The sequence below is a fragment of the Myiozetetes cayanensis genome, unplaced genomic scaffold, assembly GCF_022539395.1.
Source record: "Myiozetetes cayanensis isolate MyiCay16 unplaced genomic scaffold, myiCay2020 scf6-25, whole genome shotgun sequence".
Classification (NCBI taxonomy): domain Eukaryota; kingdom Metazoa; phylum Chordata; class Aves; order Passeriformes; family Tyrannidae; genus Myiozetetes; species Myiozetetes cayanensis.
Window position 1 is genome coordinate 46725281 of NW_026087853.1, and position 22324 is coordinate 46747604.

A 22324-nucleotide genomic window follows, 5' to 3' on the forward strand; every position below is an offset into this window, starting at 1 on the left:
CTTTGTCACAATTAGTATCTTTCATGGATAGATTGAGGCTCTTCCACCTCGAAAGAAATACAACTAGTGGAACTGTAACAATGTTGTGACAGAAAATTGTATGTAGAATGGTACAGCAGCTGAGACAGGATGAGATAAACAGCGGGGTGGGAGCAGGGAGGTTGTAAGAGAAGTAACTCAAGCCTTAATGAGTAACCTGGGGATTAAGCAAGGACTGTATATGCCCTACCACCTGCAATCCTGCAGACTGGTAGAAAGAAATGAGTCAGACTATTAAATATATACTAAAGAAAATTGTAGGACAATATCCAAAATAATGGGCTGAAAAGTTAATCTCATTATTGGTAGCATTAAGGAGCAGTGATAGATTAGGGACTGGTTTACAACTCTAACATATTTTGTTTGGATAGCCTGTCCCTTAGTGGCCCTATGTCTAAGACTCTAAAATACTACAGCAGGATAAAGAAGAAAACAATGCTTGGATAGAAGAAACAACATGAGAAAAATGGGTAAAACAAGAAAGCAAGGATACAATTCATATATGGCTTATTAGATAAAGGGTCAAACGTATTTGAAATCAGATAAAGATGAACAAGTCTTAGAGACAAAATGAAAGGGGACCTATTACATTACTAATAGGATAAATCCTTAAAGATATTAAATAGATGAGGGCAACAGTAAATACAAGCGGGTTCATGTTTCTCAGATGTCCCCCTAAGGGGCCAAAAATTTCTGGAATCTATCATGAATTTGTCAAGAACTCAGACACAGAAAACATCCCAAAGAGGAACCTCCTGCGCCTGTGCAGCCTGAGCCCCCACACTCACAGCCCACCCCAGTGCAGCCTCATCTCCCACAAGCAAGGGGGTGCAGCCTGCCTGGTGCTCACCTCCCACCTGGCTCCAGCAGATCTGTTTATATGCTTGCATACTAATGGGGCTGGTTTATGCTGCAAGTTTTGCTTATTTTCTATTTTTGTAGGACAACAGATTTTACTACAGCCCCTCAAACAAGCAACAGCTGACAGAGTTAGGGACCAGCAATGCAAACTGAGGCAAGGTGGAGGAGCTTGAGGTCTCCTGCAGCTACAAGGATATCTAAATTGGTTTTTCACTCCATATTAATCACTTCAATGCAATTTTAACTAATTGCATTAACTTCACATATTTAACAAGGCAGAAAATGACCATGAAGTGCTTTGGAAACCTAGAGATGATCACCTTCAGACCTTTACGGTTCTGGAACTCAGACCAGAAAGTGAATGCCTCCACAGGGACTCCCTGCTCAGTCCTGATCAGGAGCCTGGCGTTGCTGCAGGGTTTGAAGCATCCTTGCTGCACTCATGGGCAGCAACCCAGGAGCTGGTGACAACCAAATGAGAGGAGAAACAGTGACCTACAGACCAGTAAAATGGCATTGCTATTGTTAACAAGGTGATAGCCTGTGCATTGACTTTATAGAGTTCATTGTTACATCTTGCCTCTTTGGAGCTTTGTTTTATTTTTTTTTTTTTAGTCTGTTTTGCTGCAGTCACCAATAAGATTTTCATGGCTAGATAGCTAACCTATTCCCTAGCCTGCCTTAATCTTGCATAGCTTGCTCCAGCTACTTAATCTAATAGTAATAACCGAAGAACCCAAATGAAAAATTGTTACGGCTCTTAAGGGAGCCTTGAGAGTTACAGCTCATGATCTGGATCCACCCAGATTGGGAAATCATAGCTGAAGTTTTGGAAAAAGTGCTCTAAAATTACAATAACTGAATGAACTCAGTAGTTTTATTCGTTTACAGGAAAATCCAAGGAGGAGGAACAACTTGAGGAAAGGCAGCTAGCCCTGGTGTTGAGCTGCTGATTTCAGTAATGGTCTATTAAGCAATTTAGGAGGAATTTAGGAGGGAGGGTCAAATAAGAAAGGAAGCAGAAAGGGGGGATTGAGGCAGACAGGAGACTAAATGCTGTCAAAAGCTAAGGAGTTAAAATTTGAGAGAACTGGGGGTTAAGCATATATGTAGGTCTGAAATAGGATAAAGTGTAATGGATTGTAAACTACTATGACTGAGCCAGAGTGGAAGTAACACCAGAGAGCAATGTTAGCTATGTTAACAGCCAAAATGTAATTGCTAAGCCTTGCAGTCCTTTAGAGAGGAAATTATAAAAATCATACATCATGGGTAAGGATGGTAAAAGTCTGCACAGAATGTTATAAATGATCACAAACAACTCTGTGTGATTCTCCCCTTCACTGTCCCCCACAGCTGTTTAGCTGCCTCCACACAATCCCAAGCCCAGCTCTGATACTGCACAGCTGCATAACCTTGGGCCAAACTTCTGAGCAAACCGCTAAGTTATGAGACAGCCTGCAAGAAGATAAGAAGGGCAAAAGCAGGGGGAGGAAAACTGAGAGCTTTGGGTCAGATCAAGCCATTAATATCTACAGTGAAAACTGGATAAAACTGGGTTTGAGCATCCCAACCATCTGTTTACCTTCCTCAGAAATGGCCAGCAACAGCGTTAGTCACACACCTGAGCTTCATCAGGTGATAGTCATATCAAGATAACCAAGAACAAGACTATGCTGTGTAATAGACTGGAAAAGTGAAAGCGTGTGAAATTCTCACAAGGACTGGCAGATTCAGGGAACCAGAGGACCCACTCAGCCTGCAGTAAGCAATAAACTCAGAGGTTGCCAAGGTTGCCCAGGGCCACCAGCACGAAGGAACATGAATAGCTGTGATCACTGCCTGCTGTGAAGAATGGCAGATGGGCTCTTCAGCACTGCATGCTGTGGGAGCTTCTAAAAAAGAGCCTGAAGAGGGTGTCCATGCTCTGCTCTGGAGTGGCCAGGGGTTGTTCAGTGGTGTTTGTGGTGCTGGGGGGATGCAGGTGTGTCAGGGCTGCTCTGTGCCAGACAAAAAAATCCTGGGTTAGATCAGTTTAGATGTTCAAGGAAGCAACAATGCTGATTGCAGCTGGGTGGGGTACAGCCATGGGGTTTGTGCTTAAGCATCCCACTGTGCAAGAAGATGAGGGGAGGTTGGGAGCTGAAATTTCAAACCTCACAGAGTTAGTTCAGGTTCTGGAGCAGCTCTGCATTTCACAAATGTGAAAAGGCAGGAGATGGTGGGGACCGAGGGTCATTCATGAAGTTGCTTTGGTGCTAAAAAAAGAGGAGATTAATTTATTCTCTCTAATTGGAAAACAAAACAACACAACAAAATATTTCCCTCTCTCTTTTTTCTCCTTCTTTCTTTTTCTTTCTTTTTTTTTCTTTCTTTTTTTTTTTTTTTAAAATAAAGAAGATTTTTTTTCCTCTTCCTTGCACCCAGAAGCCCAGCACACAGCTCTTGACTTCAACTGTTTAACTTGGCCATGCTTTTTGTCTCTGCTAAGACTCTTCCAGCAGTGGATAGAAAAGCTACCTAAAAAGCCAGCAGGCCTCGGGTCCATCCCACCGCCCTCCTCTGAGCTGGCCCTACATACGAAAGTGGAAAGCTCTTGGGGTTGCGTGGTGACAGGCAGCAGTGCAAATGTTTGGAGGAGACAGGAATTATCAGATGGGAGCTGGGTGAAGGCAGAGCGGGCACGTTTGGGGCTGAGAGGGAAGAAGGGACGGAAATAGCTCAGTTCTTGTATTAACTGATAACATTGAGTGCATTAATCAGCGAGTGAAGCTCATCCCTTACGCTCTCCAGGGAGTGACAGATCATCTGAGGGCTGTCCAGGAGCTCAATGCTGTGGGTGTAGGGCTCGTATTTCACTGAGAAGGGCCGCTTGATGTGTGCTGCGTAGCTCCTGCAAGGGAAGGATACAGACAGCTGGGTACAAGAGATGGATCCTGAGTCTCCCTCCTACCCATCACCATTTACCCAGGAAGATCACAACAGGTTAATGCCTCCTTTAGGCAGAGTTTCCAGGTTAGCACAAAAGCTCTGGTTTCCCACCTTTCCAGCTCCACAGGACTATAGCAGTAGTTGAGATCCCTTCTGTTCATCAAGGAAAACCATGAGTATGCCTGTGAGTTTCTGTGGGCTGAACACATGAGCTTGTACCAAACCAGAGAGTGCAGTGAAGTGGTCACCTCCATGTCCATTACCAGGCATCCTCTGCTTCAACTTCTTTTTCACAAAATACCAAGGAGATTTAGAAGCTAATTGCAGGGAAAGCCCATGGTATTATAGTATTATATTACTAAATCCTTTCTGACATTCATTTATTGACTAATCTCTGCTTGGGGAGGGGTAAACTAGCTGTGTGCCATCTTAAGGATAGATTTGACAGGCAGTGGCTCAGACCTGAGCTAGAGGATGAGAACAGCATCACCAGAGATTTGTGCTTGAGCAAAGCTGCACTACCATACCCAAAGCCAACTGCAGCCTAGATTTCAGTGATGAACTTGACTTCACCTGATATCTCTCAAGAGCAAGACCCTTTTGGTACTTTTCTAATGGAGAAGTACGTGGTCAAGTGAAAGCAAGTCAAGGGTAAGATTTCCCCAAAGTTACCCACATTCACTTCCACTGCTAAGATTTGTACACTTGACAAGGTACGGTTTTTTAATTTTGGGGGTGTGTAAACATAGAGCTGGGAGTCTATACTTAGGTACTCATGGCTACAGTCTCATGCTGGAAAGGCCTGGGAAGATGAAGGGACAAACAGCATTAGCAATCGGCATGCTCCTCGTCTCTGCAGAGGCTTCACCCTTTCACTCCTGAATTGCTTAGCTTAGGCTACCCTCTTGTGGCTACCACGGGTCTGCTCTGGCACAGGGCTCGGGGAAGCACAGCGCTTTCCCAGACGGAGACAAATGTTCTGCTAGCTGGTCCTTCGTGCCTAGTCTGGAATTGCAAGGGAATTGGGGCAAAACACAACAGACAGAGTCAAGGGGCAACACGGTCCAAGGCACAGGCTAACGCTGGCAGGGAGCTGCCACGCTTGCAGGGAAACAACAAAAATGTGCAAATGAAGGGGTTTCCTGCATACTCGCATTGTGCATCTCCTGAAAGATGTGGTTTATCTCAATTCTACCAGGCAAGGTCCAGCTCACCTCTCTTGTTAATGCCATCAGCCACAACCATGACTCACAGCACAGCTGCTAATGGCTAGAAACTTGCCTTGCAACGTGGGTGTGATCACTTGACACCTTTTGAAGTACATAAATATGGCATGGGTGCTTGGAAGGGCACTGGAGGAGTGTACCCTTTCTGAGAAATGAGGCTTTTCTTGAGGGATAGCACTGATAGTCAGGTCCATGGTGGCAGCTGCCAATAATGCAAAAGATACAGATGCTTTCATATTTTCACCTCAGAGAGAAACATCTGTGTGGTCTCTGAGCTCTTTAAAGAGGATCATTTACAGTCACAGTCAAGCTAGCCACAGTCAAGACCCTCTAGCCTAATCTTGGCTGTGTATGTGGTGTACATTTCCCTTTTAAATCCAAGGAAATGACTCATTAGGCAGCAGTTGGGTTTTTTTAAAGCAGCCTAGTGTGTGTGAGGACAGGCTCCCCAGGTGCTTGCTTTTGAGCAGCTGGACCCCAGGCTGTGTGAACAGTGCAAGTGAGGGCAATAAAAGCAGAAGTTAAAATATAGCAGTCCCTGTAATTTATATTAAATACCCCTCTTGAAGGAACTGAAAAGTCATGTACATCATGTTCACCTCATCCTGTCTCTTTCCTAAGCTACGATAAAAATGGTATAGGCAAAGTTTTCCTCTGTCAATCAAATGTTAAAGGACTAAGCTTTTCTCCTGTAGGGAAGCCTCAGTATGACCAAGAAAATGCTCTTTTGAACAGATGTCCGTGGATAGAGTCGGCCTTTACCATCCTGTTCACAGTCCCATGGGATGGGGAAACACATTTACATGGGTGGGATGCTGTCTGGTGTTCGCTAACCCTAGAAGGCCAAAGTTCCTTTTTTCCCCTGGATAAATCTATTCATGCTAAGCAAATCTTTTTTGTTTGTGTATGACCTACTAATGATGCCTGGGTTTGGTTGTTTTTCTGGGTTTGAATTTTTTCCTGCCGGTTTAGGTCTTTTTCCTGGTTGAATAATAAATAGGTAAGTCTCACAGCAGCTGCTCAGAAAGACAAACATCTTTCTGCATCCAAAATTCAGAGAATGCCACCATTTTGAGCAGCTCTTCACCATTTTCCTAAAACTTCCACCCACAGAGCAAACTTTTACATGATGCAGAAGCCCCTGTTTCAGAAGGACACGTGCTGGCAAGATGCTCCCACGAAGGACAACCAGTACTTGACCTATGCCACTTGGCCCTTCTGCAGCAAGGTAGCAGTGGGGGTCCTGGTGGGTGGTTTGGGTCTCCAGTTTCTGGACCACCTCTGTTATGTTGCTTGGCCTCTCCTGGCAACTGGAGATAGTCTGTAATTGCTGCCTGTGAGAACTAGGCAGACTAGCTAGATCTGTCCCTTCTCTTGCTCCCTCAGTCTTATCCCCAAGAATGCCTTCCATTCCATCCCACTCCTCCACACCCATGACCTTGAGTCCAGCAGATTTTGTAGGGGTTCTTTGTACCCCGTAGGAACTGGAGAATCACTTAACCTTTAAAGACCTGACAAGAGTTTCCAGAGTACTTCTGACAACCTGAACTGAAAGCAGCCATAATGTCAACCCCTATCTCAATGTATTATATTTTAATTTCCTTCTCTTTGGATCTCTCTCACTGCCCAGTCCTACCTCAATTTACTTTTGGCATCACTGAAGCTTTCAGACACGAAATAAACAGGCTGGTAGTTCTGGTCCTGGTAGGGCTGAACAGCAGCAGCATCAGGGTCGAAATCCCGCACCTCTGGTTCATCTGACAAGGAGTGCTGAGAACACAGCAGAAAAATGGCAGCATGAAACTGAGGGGATTGGAGGGCACATATGGGGTAAACAAAGATGGAGAATAGATTGGGTAAAGTCGTTGGAGAGGTGCTGAAACACAAGGTGTTTTGCTCTATAGGGTCTAAGAGCAGAGAGGCAAATTATGCTGGGACTTACTATGAGCTCCCCGTAGGAAGACAGGAGCCCGGCTCCGTAGGCTTTGACTATTCCGTTCTGTCTGCAGAGCCCAAACTCCACTGTAAACCAGTAAAGCTGTGAAAAGAAAAGGGAAAATTCCTGGGGGATACAGCTCCTCATTTGCATGTCCCTGTTACTTCTGAGCACTTACAACACGGCCAGGGTCTGGGGCTATTTAAAGGAAGAGGTGCCTGACACTTTGTCCCCTCTCCATACCCTGCACCCTTTGCTGACAGAGAAAAGTGCTAAACTAAGTTTCTGCTACACCAGGACAGATGGAGTCTGCATCCCAGGGCTTGTCCCCTGCGCACCCAGCTTCTGTGTCATGCTGCTGTTTGGTGCCCTTGGAGCAGGATAGGTCACCTTGCCGAGGGAGAGTCAAAGGAAGTGGATGTCATTTAATCCCATCCCAAAGAGTTCCAGCAGTGCTGCTGTTAGAAATACGATGCTTGGTGATACTACTGGTGCCTGAGAAAATTGGGTTAATGTGCAAGCAAGCTCTGCTGTTAAACTGATCTCTTCTCTGCAGTCATCATGAAAAGAGCAGTGCTGGGGCAGCTCAGGTGGGGGCTCTGAGCCTGCAAATCTTGGAGCATCAGGCTGAACCTGTCCCCTTGATAACACAGAAGTGATGCTGCAAGGTTTGGGCCCTGATCCAGCAAAGGCGTAAACTTACTGTTGCTAGTTTCTCAATTTCTTCATCAGTTGCTCCCAGAGATGCCAGCCCAATGTCCTAGGAAGAGAAGGGAAAGGGCAAACATCAGATTTGGTCTGCAGGCCTTACACATTGATTTCTCTGTTTTATTGCCTTGAGACAACAGATATTGCTGTCCTGCAGTGCCACGCATCTGATGGGACTTCATTGGGCTCAGACTAAAAACGCTTTGCTGCAGAGCCAGTATTAGGGTTCCAGTCCATCACTCTGGAACATCATGTTTAATAAGAACAAGAAAGGTTTAGGTGGCAACACTGGGATTTGGGATCCCACCTTGTGCCCTGCTCTCTCAGGGGCGAGGAAGCAGATGGCCACCTTACCTGAGAGAACTGGGCAAACGTCTTGTCAGCCAGCATCGGGACGTGCCCCAGCAGCTCGTGACAGCAATCCCTGCCGGTGTGAGGGTGGAAAGGAGGAAAACACAGTCAGTAGCAGAAAAGGGGTGTGTCTGCTGGGCAGAAAGGTTAATTGCCGGCCAGGTGAGAGGTGCAGGCAGGGCAGGCCATGGGGGCCAGGCAGTACTCACGGCTCGGGGGAGTGCATGGGTGAGGACGCGTGGCGGATGTACTGCGTGCACTGGAAGACGCGGAAGGCCAGGCTGGCGAGGAAGTCCCGTGCCGATAGCAAGCCAGCCACTGGCCGGAGCTGGAAGCCAGTCCTCTCTGAAACAGCACATATCATCTCTGTGAGGAGCATGGCCCATAGGTTGTGCTGATGTCCTGTGTGCCCAGCACTGGAAATTAAAGGGCTTCTTTTATGCCAAACCTAATTTATTTGCCCCTACTAGGGAAAAACATCTACTCTTTAGCTGCTCAGTGGGATCATTTGACTACGGGCTTGACCTTCAGTTGCAGCCCACTGGGTTTAGCTGCAGTCGTCTCCACCACTTGGGCAATGCACAACCCACCAGCTCTCCTCCAAAATCTCAGCTCACACACTCCTCCTTTGTGTTCAGGCTTCTCATCTGTAGCTGACACCACCGTGCTGGAGTGTTGGCAGCCCCTGAATCTGGTGTCCCAGGCTCATACCCACCTTTCAGGAAGCGGGAAACCTCCTCCAGCTGAGGGATGTTATTCTCATTGTAGCCACAGAATTTCTCCAGTAGACTGAAAGCTTCAAGGTACTCCTTGCAGGCGTGGGTAGGGTACAAGCTCTTCAGGGTGCTGTACACCTCCTTCCTTCAGGACAAGAGGTGGCATTCATTCAGTGGCTTGATGTGTTTAATTCTCTCCTGTCAGAGTGTTATGCACTACCAAGGACCCAGGCCTCTAGGATCCTTGTCCTTTTGCCTTTCTCCACCACTAAGTCTGTATCTCTGCACATTGATAGAGGTATGTAAACATACAGACACACATTCAAATGAGCCTGCAAAGGCAGCAGCTGTATCTGCACAGACCTATTTCTGACTTGAAGGTCAGGAGATTGTATAAAAGGTATTAACTGGAATTAAAATATTCCCAGTAGGCAAACTCCTGAAGTTGCACTGTGAAGACAGTCAATAGAACCAGGAGATGACCTTGTTGAGAAGCCTGTGTACTCAGCTCATATGAGTTGGCCTTGTTTTCAGAGACATTCCAGTAGCAACACTCCTGGAAAAAATCATCCTCAAAGGAAGCGTCTTCCTAAGTGAGGCCAGGGAGGTTCCATGCAGATATTCACCTCAGGCCTCTTCTTTCTGCAGCTATGATAACTGCTCTTTGTTTGGAGGCTGCTACTAAGTCAGGACTCAGAGAAGTGGGACTCTAAATTATCTACCTTGCCCTCTGGGGAGGCTCCTTTGGAGGAAACTCCTGGGGGCTGCAGTGTGAAAGTGCTGTTGATGCAGCCCCAAGAAATGAGGAGACAGCGCATCACTGTTTTGGAGGTAGCTTGCTCTCCTGGATGTGGCCCTGCCATAAAATGCCATGCAATGTGTTACTGGCTTTTATAACAAGCCACTAAGTTGGATGCTTGCACTCCTGATACATTTTTCAAGAGGTCACACCCTAACTGTTTGGGTTTTGACTCCCAGCTTCTAGGGTGAAGCCAATAAATATCTGTGATCAAATCAGCACTCACCAGGTAGCGATCTCCTCTGCTGTGTACTCCACATGAGGGATTGGGTCCCCACTGCAAGGCAAATGCACCATTACTGAGAAGAGCACATGCCAGGCTCCTCTTCCCTTTGAGAAGGAAGCATTTTGGAGAAGCTCTGCATGATGTTCATCAATCTTCTTTAAACCAAACAAGGGGGTAACAGGAAAGACAAAGCCTTAGCACTGGGTCATTTGTGGAGGTGCAACAAGTACAGAGAGATGAAGAAAACCATTAGTCTAGTTAGAGATTGTAAATGATAAAGGTATGAATAAGAGGTTAGCAGGAAAAAAATTAACAGAAAAGGAAAAAAAGAAACTTTGTGTGAAATTAAATTAATTTCATGTGCCTGAAATTCAGGGAGCTGGTGGCTCCAAGAATGAACCAGGGTCTGGGAAATAAAATGAGCTAAGAAGGAAAGCTAAATGCATTTGAACTGCAGAAAAATATATTGTCAGTAATATTAAGGATGGCAAGAATGTAAAATCTTAACATTGATATAAGTGGGCACTAATGAAGAGTGACAATTTTGCTTTTTCTCATCATAATTAGCAATTGTATTTCCTAAGTCTTTCTATTCTCTATTTGAACAAGTGACATATTCATATATTGCAGTGTAAAAGCATAGTTCCTTTTCCATTAACAGCCTGAAGAGACACTACACAGTGGCTCATAAATACTATCCTGCAGGTGAGATCTAAGAGAAGACATTGCAAATTGGTGCATTTTCTTAGCATTTATTCCTGTGTCATTTGTTGGCACAGTGACTTTTCTGTGCACCTAGTATTCATACAGTATAAAAACTCCACTGTCCACATTCTGGGCTTCAGATCAGCACAGAACATGAAAAACAACAGCAGAAAACCATGCTGGCATCTCACCAGTTGCAGGGGTAGCTGAAGAAGGTGATGCAAATAATTTCTGTAGTCTGCTTTAAGCACAGCTCACTACAGTGAGCACAGCTCATCTACACCCAAAGTCCTGCTCAGAGACAGAGAATGCTACAGTGAAAGGCAATGTCACTGAATAGGATCTAGGGAATCTCTTACAAATCTAACTGAATATTAGAGCTCTGTTTGATGTTGTAGTGAACAGACTGAGTCCTACCACTGCATAAATCAGAATAGAAGTATTAAGTAGGAGTAGAAGACAGTCTTAAATCTATATAAGACAATGTTGAAAACATTGCTGGAATCTATTTAATTTATCAGTAGCAGATGAAAGGCATGTATGATCCATTGGGTAAAAGCTAAGGATATCAAAGTACCGTTTAGAAAGAAGACCCATATTTTTTCTCATTGTTCATTGGAACAATGGTTCCAGTGAAGCACTGGAACAAATTTTCTGAGCATGTGGTAGCTTTTCCAGTAGTTGAAACACTGAAGTCAAAACTAGATGCCATTTTAAAAGAGATGCTACATTTCAAAATTAAGTTTGAGGTCTGATGGATGTGGCTTTTTTATGCAGGAAGTTTATTCTTATTATATCTGTACTGATGTATGACTTAATGAAAATAGATATTTTTTTGATTAAGAAGAGATTGGAATGAATAGAGAGAAGAGAGACACAAAATGAGCTGGAAAGGCTGAATGGGGAGACAAAACATAAAAGAAGTGTCATACATGTAGTACAATGACTTTCCAGCAGGTTTGCTGACATGTCATTATCCCTGCATGAATGTTAGGAAAGAGACTTACTGCTTATAGTGAAAAGCAATCTCTGCTATTGATTTCCTTCTCTGGCGATATACTTGGTCAGAGTAGCCCTGTGATGGCAAACAGGAACAGAGACAGGATTTTTAATCAGTTACTAAAATTTCTCACCCAAGAAAGTTCATCACTGGCTGGAGGAACTTCTCTCAAGGTGTCATTCTCACTGTAGTTGCCTGATCAGCTGCACTAACAGTTCTCCAACTCCCTGCTTCTGTGGGACAACTCAGGAGTTCAGTGTGAGGGTGTGCCCACACAGACCAACTCACCGGGTGATCCAGATCCAAGTCAGGGTCAAACTTGGTGACCAAATGGTGGCACTTGTCCAATTCACAGATTTTTCTGGGAAACCAGTGAACTGTGGGGAGAGAGAAAGTGACAATCTGTCTGAGGAAGTGAAGATGGAGCATTCCATAATGAGAAGGGGTTGTGAGGCTGAGTAAGATACATCTGATCTCATGTGCTAAATGCACACACACAACAAAGAGCACATGGCACAGCTGTGCCTTCTGGGCAGTAATTCCACAATCTAAATGGTCTTTGTTCTACAGTCACGTCTAAGTCATGATCTGCATCTCATGTCTTCCCTGCCCATCTCTCAGCAGAGTATTTTATGACAAAAATAGAGAAGGAGATGAAAATTGAATTTTACCAAAAGATTCTAGACTTCACATTACACTGGAACAGGGATGGAAAGCTCACTAGGAGAGGTGTGAACAAACAAGAAATTCAACCTCCTATCTCTATTTTTTTTATCTGTTACCAGAAGAATGGTCTATGAACAATGGAGTCTGTTGAGAAATGGACAAGGAGGGAAGTGGCTTTCAGGATTCAGGTGTCCCAGAGGCAGTCTTTTCTGGTTTACTGAAATTTAGCATAGAGTAGCCCTTTCCCTTTAGTGGAAATAACAAAGTCTCTACCCTGTTTCTACAGGGTAGAGCTCAGCCTCTCCTCACAAGTGAAACAGTTTGTAAGTTCCTTACATTTGTCTTCCTTAGTGGTCCTCACATCTTCTGCTACCCTCTTGATGGAGCTAATGAAAGTGTTGAGGTCAGAGCTGTGGACTTCACAGCGCACAAAGTATTCCAGTTCAGCGGTCCCTTCACGGGGCTTTCGGCTAAGCCTGGTCTCCAGGTGGTGAATTTTAGCTTCAAATGTCTTTTGGGACATGTAAAGGAAGAACAAAACCATGAAGCAACACTTGAGACACCTGCTGCTGCTACCCAAAGATGTCCATATGGATACATAGAATCAGAATGGTTTGAGTTGGAAGGAACATTAAAGATCAACTAAAGTTGCAACCCCCACGCCCCCCATCGTGGGCAGGGACAACTTACACTAGACCAGGTTACTCAGAGCTCCATCCAACTTGACCTTTAACACTCCCAGGGATGGGGCATCCACAGCTCATCTAGGCAACCTGTTCCAGTGCCTCACCATGCTCACAGTATTTTTTTTCCTAATATCTAATCTAAACCTACTCTCTTTTTAAGTTTGAAGACATTCATCCTTGTCCTGATACTACGTACTCTTGTAAATAGTCCCCCTCCATCTTTCTTGTAGGCCCCCTTCAGATACTGGAAGTTGCAATTAGGTCACATAAAAGCCTTCTCTTTTCCAGGCTTAACAATCCCAGTCTGGGATGGATTCCCTCTTGTCGTTTAGTTCGTGCACCCCCTGTCCCTCCAGTATAAACACACTCATCCAGTTATTTCCATAGTTTTTCCTTCTGCACAGGCAGCCACTTAGGCTGGTCAATAGGTACCAACAGCAGACTTCCACAATGGCAAAAAAGAGCTCATCAAGAGATAAAGTTGATGTGGCAAAGCGGCATTTTTCATGGCCCCCTTTCCTTTCACCTCCCACCCAAGGCCAAGGTGGGGTTTGGGGATGTGTGGTGGGGGTGAAGGGCCTGCCCGGGCGCGGCCGGCGGCGCGGCGCTGGCCGTGGTGCTGAACGGCGGGGATGGCATGACCCGCCCTCAGCAGCTTTAGTTTGGGCTCACTATCAGAACTGATGTCATTTGGGCTCGTTATTCCTCCATGGAATAAGAAGGAGACAAAATGGAGTCTATAGCCTTTCAAAGGGCCCTGGTAGACTTGTGGATATTTTCTTTAGCTCATTGAAGACTGGCAGTACAAGCCCAAGTCCCTGGGCAATGACCCAACCTTCCCAAAGTCCCTGCAAGACCTTTGATAGAGGAAAGGACATGATTTCTTTTGTTAATCAGAGGCAAAAAGATGAGAAGGAACAGATGCGATGCCACAGGTAAATTAAATTTAGGATTGTGTTTTTTAATGTACCTACCAACTTCACTATTACATTGTCCCCTCAACAATCGATACCTTTGCATTAATCTGACAGCTGTGATTGCATTACCTATGCTTTAGCTGCATGTAACACATACAGAAGAGTGAAACCAGCTTCCCTGAAGCCTGGCTCATGATGAGGCAAATGTCATTATGCCCATCTGCTTTCATATCTTGTACCTGCATTGCCAGAGGGATATGGGAAATGAATCTTCCTCTGTTGGGGCTTGACATGCTTGTCTTTTTATTATATTTAAAGCTCTCTCTGTGACAAGCTCAAAGAGCTTTTTTGCTCCAGGATGAAACAAACAATATTTGAACATAAGCTGCCCCAGCTTCTCTCTTGATGTTTTGAAATTATTTAAATTACAGAGTTTAAATGCAGAGTGACATAAAATCTACCAAGCACAAGAGCCCACACATCTATGTTTCATGCCCACTGAGCAGCCTGTTGAATGTTACACTGATAGATTTTTTCATGCTTTATCTGGCATCTGTGCACTTCTGGGAAGGGTACCCCAATCATGGCAACACCAAGGGTTTTGTCTGTAAAGTTTTTCATAGAGATTCTTTCAGTCTTGAGACAAGAACCATATGTTTTCCAGAAAATGCCTTTTCTTGCAACAGTCTTCTTAAGAGGCGATGCAAGGTATTTTGTAATTGCTGAAGAACTTAAACATTTTTCATAAGAGCATCAGAGAAAATACTACATGGGCAATGAATAACTGTAATGCCCTCACAGTTTCAGGGAAATATCCCCCAAAGGATAAGTATACTTTTTGTAGGTTGACAGCTGTTAAGTAGTGGGTTTGCTGCGTAGTGCATAAAGCCCCAAACAACCTGCTGTGACTGGACCTGCTCTGAGCAGGAGGTTGGACTAGAGACCTCCAGAGGCCCCTTACAAGCCACATAACAGATTATTAGGAACAAATTGTCCTCTGCTGTCGCAGTTGAAGTCAATGAAATTAAATTACCATAGATAAAACACATCTCAGAACCTCAGTTTGCAGAACGCTTTTGAATCATTCTGGATGAAAATGTACTATGTATATGCAAGCTTTGATTAGTGTTTAAATAGGTAGCAACTATTTCCCATGGAAAGACCACCAGTCTTTCCATTCATGGTACTGAGATCCTGTATAATGCAACAGTATGTTGCTGGCTAGGGGGAAAATACTCAGTAGTTTTCCTTGGTATTAAAGTCATATACAGGATGCATCTCAGGGGGAGGGGAGCAATCCAACAGAACCTTTAACATGTGAATCAAATTAATCCTTGAAGTAGAGAGGAAATTTTGAAATCAAGATACCAGTTTTACACCCAGGGTGAAGTAGTTCCTGTAACTATTTGACCAAGGACCAGTGTGTCAATGCCATCCAGAGGCTGTTAAAGCCTTGACCCACAAGGAAGGTGAGTTTGGTCTGTAAACATGTAGGGTACACAGCTTGCTTTGAATGTGGGCTTAGAGCCCTTCACACGAAGTTTAAGTGCTGAGCAGTGGAGAGGGCTGTCAGAGTATGTTATAAGCCCAAGGTTGTGGACTGGAAGTGTGAAACTGTGTGGTTGGATCCAATAGTTAGGCAAAATCAAGCCCAGAGTTTAACAGCGCTGCAAGACAGAGGTATGTCACATTCTTAGTGATGGCAAGTGAGGACACATTGGGATATGAGTGAAGTATAACTGTGGGGACATCAGACTGATTGTTTGCAGTAGACAGACCTAGTCTGATTCTTCTTTATTAGGCTCAAGCAATACTTCTCACAGAACAGTCATGAAACCTGAAGTGTATTCCTTGACTACCATACAACAGGTTAGGTACTCACCTCAAATACCTTAAGTACACGGGACAGCGGTGAAGTTTTGGCTCCCTTGAGCATGAAGAAGAGGTTCAGCATGGCTCTCCCATCTTTCTCCTCAAATACAATGGTCTCTGTAGACTCTGCAGCATCAGAAGCTGCAGCTGCAGCTTCTCTTTCCTTCCTGGCATCTTCAATGAGGCTTTGACGTCTTCCAATGAACCGTGGAGACTGAAGGCAGAACAGGAGAGGGAGATCAGAGACATCCCCAGTAGCTGGATGAGATATGACTAATACATTGCAGCAGAGGAAGCAGGGAGAAGTTGGATTGACTTGCCTGGCTTTGTAGAGGAAGATCTGGTGATGAGGACTGAGGTTTCAGAACTGAACTTTCAGAAATGTGCAGCTTTAGGAAAAAATCTGTGTAAAATACCTTTTTAGCATGACTGGAGAGTGGGCTTCTCCCCTCACCTTCCCTAGCAACTGTTTTCAATATCCTTCAAAAAACAAAAATCATAAACAATCTTACATAGCTTTCAGGTGTCTGATGAACTCAAGTGGAGAGGCATTAGACAAACCTGAAGTCATCTGAGAAAAGATATTTTGTGAGGGACAGCTGAAGCCCACAGCTGTGGCCTGGCCAGGAAACATGAATTGTTTGCAGGTGTATTAGCAGGGCAGCTTAGCTAAACTGCTCCCAGGATTCAATATGACATTTTCTTTTGATATTAAGTGGATGCTTGCTCACTGAAGTGTAATTGGAACCACATCCATATACCCCAGAAAATAAATTCCTCCCACTCATCTATAGATTTGTTTTGTCCCAACAAAGTCCTGCAGATTTCAGTTATTTGGAATCAAACCTAAAATGCTGCAACGCTGCACCTGAGGTCATGTTAGGTCACTGGTTTTTATTTATAGTGAACTACACACTATTTCAATCACCACTGTTTCTTTTGTTATACAAATAGCTCATATACCAACTTGTTTGTTCTTTGTCTTTTTACAACCAGTTTTCCATTTAGAGGCAGCTCAGCTGGTTCCAATTTTCCATGTTCAATACACAAACCAGATGACAAACCCCAAGAACTTGATAAAAGAAATGTGGGTAAGCTCTGAAGAAGGACCAGAGTGCAACTGGTTGCAGCTTTCCCTCTCATCACATCGAAAATATTCAGAAAAGATAGAGATGCTAACCAAGCAGTGCTTTCCCTACCTTGTGAAAATTTAGAGAGTGTTTTCCTTTTAAAAAGACAACCTAAGCTCATTTTCTCTCTGATTTTCAAAGCCCACTTTCAGTAAGTAATGTTCCCTGTAAAAATCCTCTTCGATGCTTTAGCAGTGTAAAGCCAAGATTTTAAATGCAGCCTCAAAACTGCAGCACATCGAAGCACCAGCCACTGCATTTCTATCTGGTCCTTTTTTAGTAAAGATACCCCTCTGAAGTTATGTTTGCTGATCCACCCTTTATTCCTCATGGCACAGAAAATAACCAGCTAACAAATAAGCATAGATTGCCACTTGTCTAAATTGGTGGTATTCTTGCCCAAAGAGAGCAGACATCTATCTAACAAGTGACATCAGCCATAACTTTTAAAACCTTGTGAGCATGTGCTCAGCTTTAAGTGTGTGTTTTGCATCACTACAGTGTTTAAAGTTAAGCCTGTATTTACCTTAAAGTGCCTGCAATAAGCAGGGCAAACAGACCTGTGCCAGGCACAGAAAATGGTTTCTGCAGTGACCCCAAGCCAGGCAGTGATGATACCTAAGGATGCTCTGTCACACTGTGCCCTGAGGCATAGGATTTTACTTCAGGGGTGGAGAATAGTAGATGAGGAGGGAAATTATATCCCCACATTTAGGCTGTAAATCAGGTTGAAATCCAACTTGGAGGAGCTTAAAAGGTGAGGCTTGTGTGACTGGAAAGCTGCACCACGAGAGGCAGCCTCAATCACTCAGAGACATGTGCTGAGACTGGGTGGCCTCTGGCAGGAAGGACTGAGGGACTTCAGTCCATGTATAGGAGTCCTGTAAGTTCCTTAGCTCCATGATGTTTTAGGTGCTAAATTTAAAAAAACAAAAACAAAAACAAAAACACCCAAAACCCAAACAAACAAAAATCAACCAAACAAAACCAAGAAACATCAGTAAAAGGCTGAATTTTGCTTGGGAGAAGAGGGCTAAAAGGGATCTGACTGCCTGCTGCCTACTCTGCCAGGTAGAAGCTGCCTGGCTGCACACTCCCCATCTCATCTTTCTCTCCTCTGCCCCTCACATTTATACTCATTGGGGTATTACCTCCTTTTGCTGAAAATTAGGAATGTGGCATAATATACAATAGCCAAACTGATCTCATGATAAATGCCTTCCTTTGTCCCGAGGCGCTATTGTATGGTACGTCCAAATTGCCTTGCAGGCTAGCTCCCTGAGTGCATATCTGGCTACAGTAAGAACTGTATTTGATTTCATAAAGCATTTATTTGCCTAACCAGGGCCTGAGTCTGATATGGTCATTCACCTTTTGAAGGGTTAGTTTGCACCTCTTACAAAGGGTTTGTTAATTTTTCCGTCTTTCAGTTTGCTGAAACTCAGAGAGCCCAGCCTGAGTAGTGTAATTGAAACACTGTGTTTGGAGTTACTTTGTTTTGTTTTTTGTCCCCTGGCTCATTATTTGCAGAAAGCAAGAAGGATCATAAAAACTGTTTCCCCCTGTCAAAGTGGGGACAGTAACATCCTATCCTTGCTTCTCTGGGCACTCTTTCCTGCTGGTTTGGCTCTAGTGGCTGTCTCCTGCCTACCCCTGTTTGTGTGCTCTGTAACCAAACCCAGCTCCAGCTGCAGTCTCAGGGTCTCTTGCAAAAACTATTAGCAGCAGAAAAACTTGATATGTAACAAAAGGTTTTTCCACGGTGTGAGTTTGATGTTTAGCTGGCTCAGCTGACACATAAAGTACCTGCTGCTGTAGACGAGTTCTGGGATTGCAAAGGTCTGGTTTTTTCCCCCTTTTTGCACGGTTTTGCTGGAGCACAGTTGCTGTTCCCTCAGGGTAAATGGCAAGGGAACCCCTCAGACCTGCTGGAGGTGGTGTGATGGTGGGCAAGGACTGCGTGGCTGATATCCATGGTCCCACTGACAACACGAGGGCCAGGAACGCACACTGTCACATGCAAATGCAGAGTCATGCTTCTTACCTGGTAGAAGCCAGCTAAATAAGTGACAGGGTTGTAGAGATCTGTGCTAGGTGAGAGCAAAGGGCATCCCACTCTCAAAATAATCCTCACATGTTAAAGTTTTAATTTGAGGTTGTTTTGTTTTGTTTTCTGAAAATTTCCATTCAAATAAGGGACACAAATACAGGCTGAAGTTTTATGTACCCCCCAGGCTGGAGGAGCTGCTCACCCTAAGCAGGTTGCCACACTCCTGTCAGCCCATCTGCTGAACCTGAATTCCTCTGGTGCCTCTGTTCAGTGGCTCATTTCCCACAAAACACAGAGCAGCACCCCAGAGGGCATAATAACCAAACGCTCTTCCCTTCTCCAGACAGGCATTTCAACAAGCACCTCAAATACTGCTTTTACAAGTTGCTTGAAAAATACCAGGTTTTTCAAGAATCACTTATGTGTTCATTATTTTGCCAGAATGAAAATGACTGTTAGAGGGAAGCCTTTCCTGATTTCCATTTATTAGAGAAGGCAACTTTGCCTCCTTGTTTCCTAAATGTTTCCCTTCCTTCCCAGCAAACTCCACCCTCCAAAACACCTGTCTGTCAACGTAGTGGCTGATTTTAGCAAGGCAGAGCACTGCACAGGGTTAAGAGAAGGGTGGAGGGAAAAGGCAGCAAGCATAGGGGAGGGAACTGGGGAGCTCTATAACTGACCTGCTGGAGTCATGCTGCAGATATATGCCAAACACATCTGTTACCTAACACATCTCTATTCCTGAGTTTCCTCCTGCCAACCATCCCCAGGGGGTCCCCTCCTACTGCTCCCAGTGCCCCTGGCTGCTCTGGCTCCTGCAGCGTCACCTGCAGCCTGCACACATCTCAGACCCACAAGACTGTCCCATGCTGGGGGCTTCAGGTTCATTCTGCCTGCCAAGGCTTTGGGGTTAGGAGGTGAAATGTCCATGTCCCTACAGCCAGTCCAATAGGTTGGCCAGGCTTGGTTTTTAAAGGCACTTGAGAGTTCATTGGGAAGTTTTCCTCCCCTTTCCCTGACAGGTTCAGATTTGGTGTGTGCAGAAGCATTCCCCAAACTAAACACAGGGTTGAGACCACATCAGGGAGAACTGGGAACAGAAATGGGGAAAGGATGTTCTGGGAGATAAAATGTGGACACAGCAGTAGTGAGCAAACTAGTTAAATTGCCTGTGCCTTGTGCGCTGTCCAAAATGAGAGCCACACTTTTTTATTATGCTAGAACAGGTGAAATCTCTGCAGTATAATATCTTGAAACCAGGAGATCATTAAGATTTTCAAATTCCCTTCTGCACTGGGGATTCCTTGCTATTCTTGCCTTAGGTCTGTGGGTTATTCACCTTACTTTTGGCTGAGGTGGTGGGGGTTGCATTAGTTCAAGTTTTCAACCCCCCTAAATGTTTGCATTTCACATTTCACCAATACGTAGAGAGAACCGTTTGAGTAATTTTCCTTTGCCAGCCAAGAGCCAGGAGGTGCCCGTGTCAGCGAACTCCCACAAAGGCAGTGTTGGTCCATCTATCCCTGCCTCCCTCTGCCTATAGCTGTGGGAGAGTCTGTGGTTTTTGGAGGGGGAGGGAAAGAAGCGGGGTAGAGTTGTCTTACCATGATGGCCTCAGCTTGCTTGGAGTCCAGCTCCGACACCGCCCTGCGGAAGCCTTTGGCTGCAGAGGTGGAGATGTTCGGGGTTGGCATCTTTGCTCTTCCACAAGCTCTGCTGTCTGCTTTCCAGCTCCTTGCCAGCTTTTTATAGGGCAGGGCTGACGTCAAAGACTCTTTCAAATCTTCTCTTCCCCTGCTACCTCCCCATCACCACCTCCCTCCTTTCTCCCCCTCGGGCTGAGAGGAGGAGGGGATGCAAAGGAGAGAAACGTGTCTGTCCCATTAAATCTAATCGCTACAAAGATTGCAGACACCCTGCCTTCACAGACCAGACAACCCCCCACCTGTTTGCCTGCATCCAAAAGATTTCTACTCTAATTTACCCCTCCCTTGCTCTCCCTCCCATTTCTGGATAGAGTTCATTCTCATTACATGTTTCTGTTCCACGCATTTTCTTCCCCAGCTTGGGAGTTGTATGAAAGGATTTTGATCTGTGAAAGGAATGAAATAAAAGGGAGAGATTTAGCCCTCTCCAGCCCTTTTTTCCCCTTGTTTGCCTTGTCATCGAGGCAGTAAAGTAATAGGAAAATAACACTGATTCCCCCAAGGCAGCTGCAGGACAGGATACTGTTCTCACGTATGCACCTCCCAATGCCCAGCTCCTGACAACGCCGCACATTTCAGGGCTCCCCCGTCACCTCAGATCTTGATTCGGCCATGTAACTCTGACAGCAGGACAGCAGAATCTGAGTCTTCAGAGGTGAAATAACCTGGAAAACTCCTCTCAGTCCTGCCTTCCCAAGGGCTTTGCTCCTCTTGAAGTAATTCCTAAAAGACAAAATGCCCGTGTAGGGCAGAGGGCTGTGACAGTGAGTGACAGCTCAGGATCCATCCCGGGACTCCTCTTTGCTGCAAGTAAAACTGGCGTTTTTCTCTTACTGGATTTGCAGCAGCTGTCCCAAGCAAACAACCACTGTGGGAATGCATGGCCACACTTTGTGTGAGCCACCACCATCCTGGTGATGGGCCACTGACTGGCACGAATCCCTGTGGAAGGGAAGCTGGTGGTGTTTCACCAGCTCACTGCCAGAGATCTCACCCCCAATCCTGCTGACCAGAGCACTGACCGCTGGTTAGGGTTGGTGGCTCATCCTTCATATGGCGGGATAGCTGAGTTCGTGCCAGCAGGTCAATGATTTTTGTAGTGCCAAGAGCCCTGGAGGATCAACAACCCATTGACCTCCTTAAGGATGCAAAGCCCTTGATGTTTGCCATATCCTGCAAACACCAGGCAGTGTGGCCCACACTGCCAGCCCCACCATGGCAGCTTGGGAAGCTGGCTGGTAGAAGTTGAAGCTGAAGTAAGCAGTTGGCAGCAGCTAAAGATTGATGCAGTAGTGAGCCAATATGGATTTTAAGTCATGTGGAACATCTTCTCTTATTGCGGGTGCTGACAGCACTGCTGTTCAGTACAGTGGAAACCAGAAGAACAAGTTAAGCAGCCATCAGGCCTCCTTTCTCCCAGACTCTGCATCCTCCATGTGGTATCACCTTACACACTGAGACCAACCCTTGCTTTTGCTTTAATTTCATCCCTAATCCCCTCTGAGTCTCCTAAATGGTCTATTTGCCACTCTGATAAACTCTGGATGCTCAAAACACAAGACAAAACCCTACTAAACTGATGGAGGGTAATGCTGCCTGGTGTTGCAGGATCTTCTTGGAAAACATTTTAGGGGCAGGTCCTGAGACATCCCACTGCCCAGAAGCTGGTCAAGGAGCAGCATTTCAGGCTCAGTCACCTCCCAGCTTCTGGAGTGGCCTTAAACACCCTCTTACTGGGGGATGTGAATTAGCACAGTCCTATGGCTGATTTATTTTTGTGCTGCTGGCTGAGGTGAACC

General features: G+C 45.2%; 1 protein-coding gene across 1 annotated transcript in view; it reads right to left on the reverse strand.

Annotated features, from left to right (window-relative positions):
- Positions 1-20513, reverse strand: part of LOC126651080 (tyrosine 3-monooxygenase) — a 36918-nt gene extending 16405 nt beyond the window's left edge. Inside the window, exons 1-13 of the mRNA XM_050336608.1 lie at positions 20424-20513; positions 15650-15853; positions 12501-12675; positions 11787-11875; positions 11506-11573; positions 9794-9844; positions 8768-8913; positions 8262-8397; positions 8056-8125; positions 7697-7753; positions 7000-7095; positions 6694-6827; positions 3685-3793 (exon numbers count right to left, since the gene is read on the reverse strand). Coding sequence (XP_050192565.1) covers positions 3685-3793; positions 6694-6827; positions 7000-7095; positions 7697-7753; positions 8056-8125; positions 8262-8397; positions 8768-8913; positions 9794-9844; positions 11506-11573; positions 11787-11875; positions 12501-12675; positions 15650-15853; positions 20424-20513 — 1425 coding nt within the window. The remainder of the gene's footprint in view (positions 1-3684; positions 3794-6693; positions 6828-6999; positions 7096-7696; positions 7754-8055; positions 8126-8261; positions 8398-8767; positions 8914-9793; positions 9845-11505; positions 11574-11786; positions 11876-12500; positions 12676-15649; positions 15854-20423) is intronic.
- Between the last annotated feature and the right edge of the window lie 1811 nt (positions 20514-22324).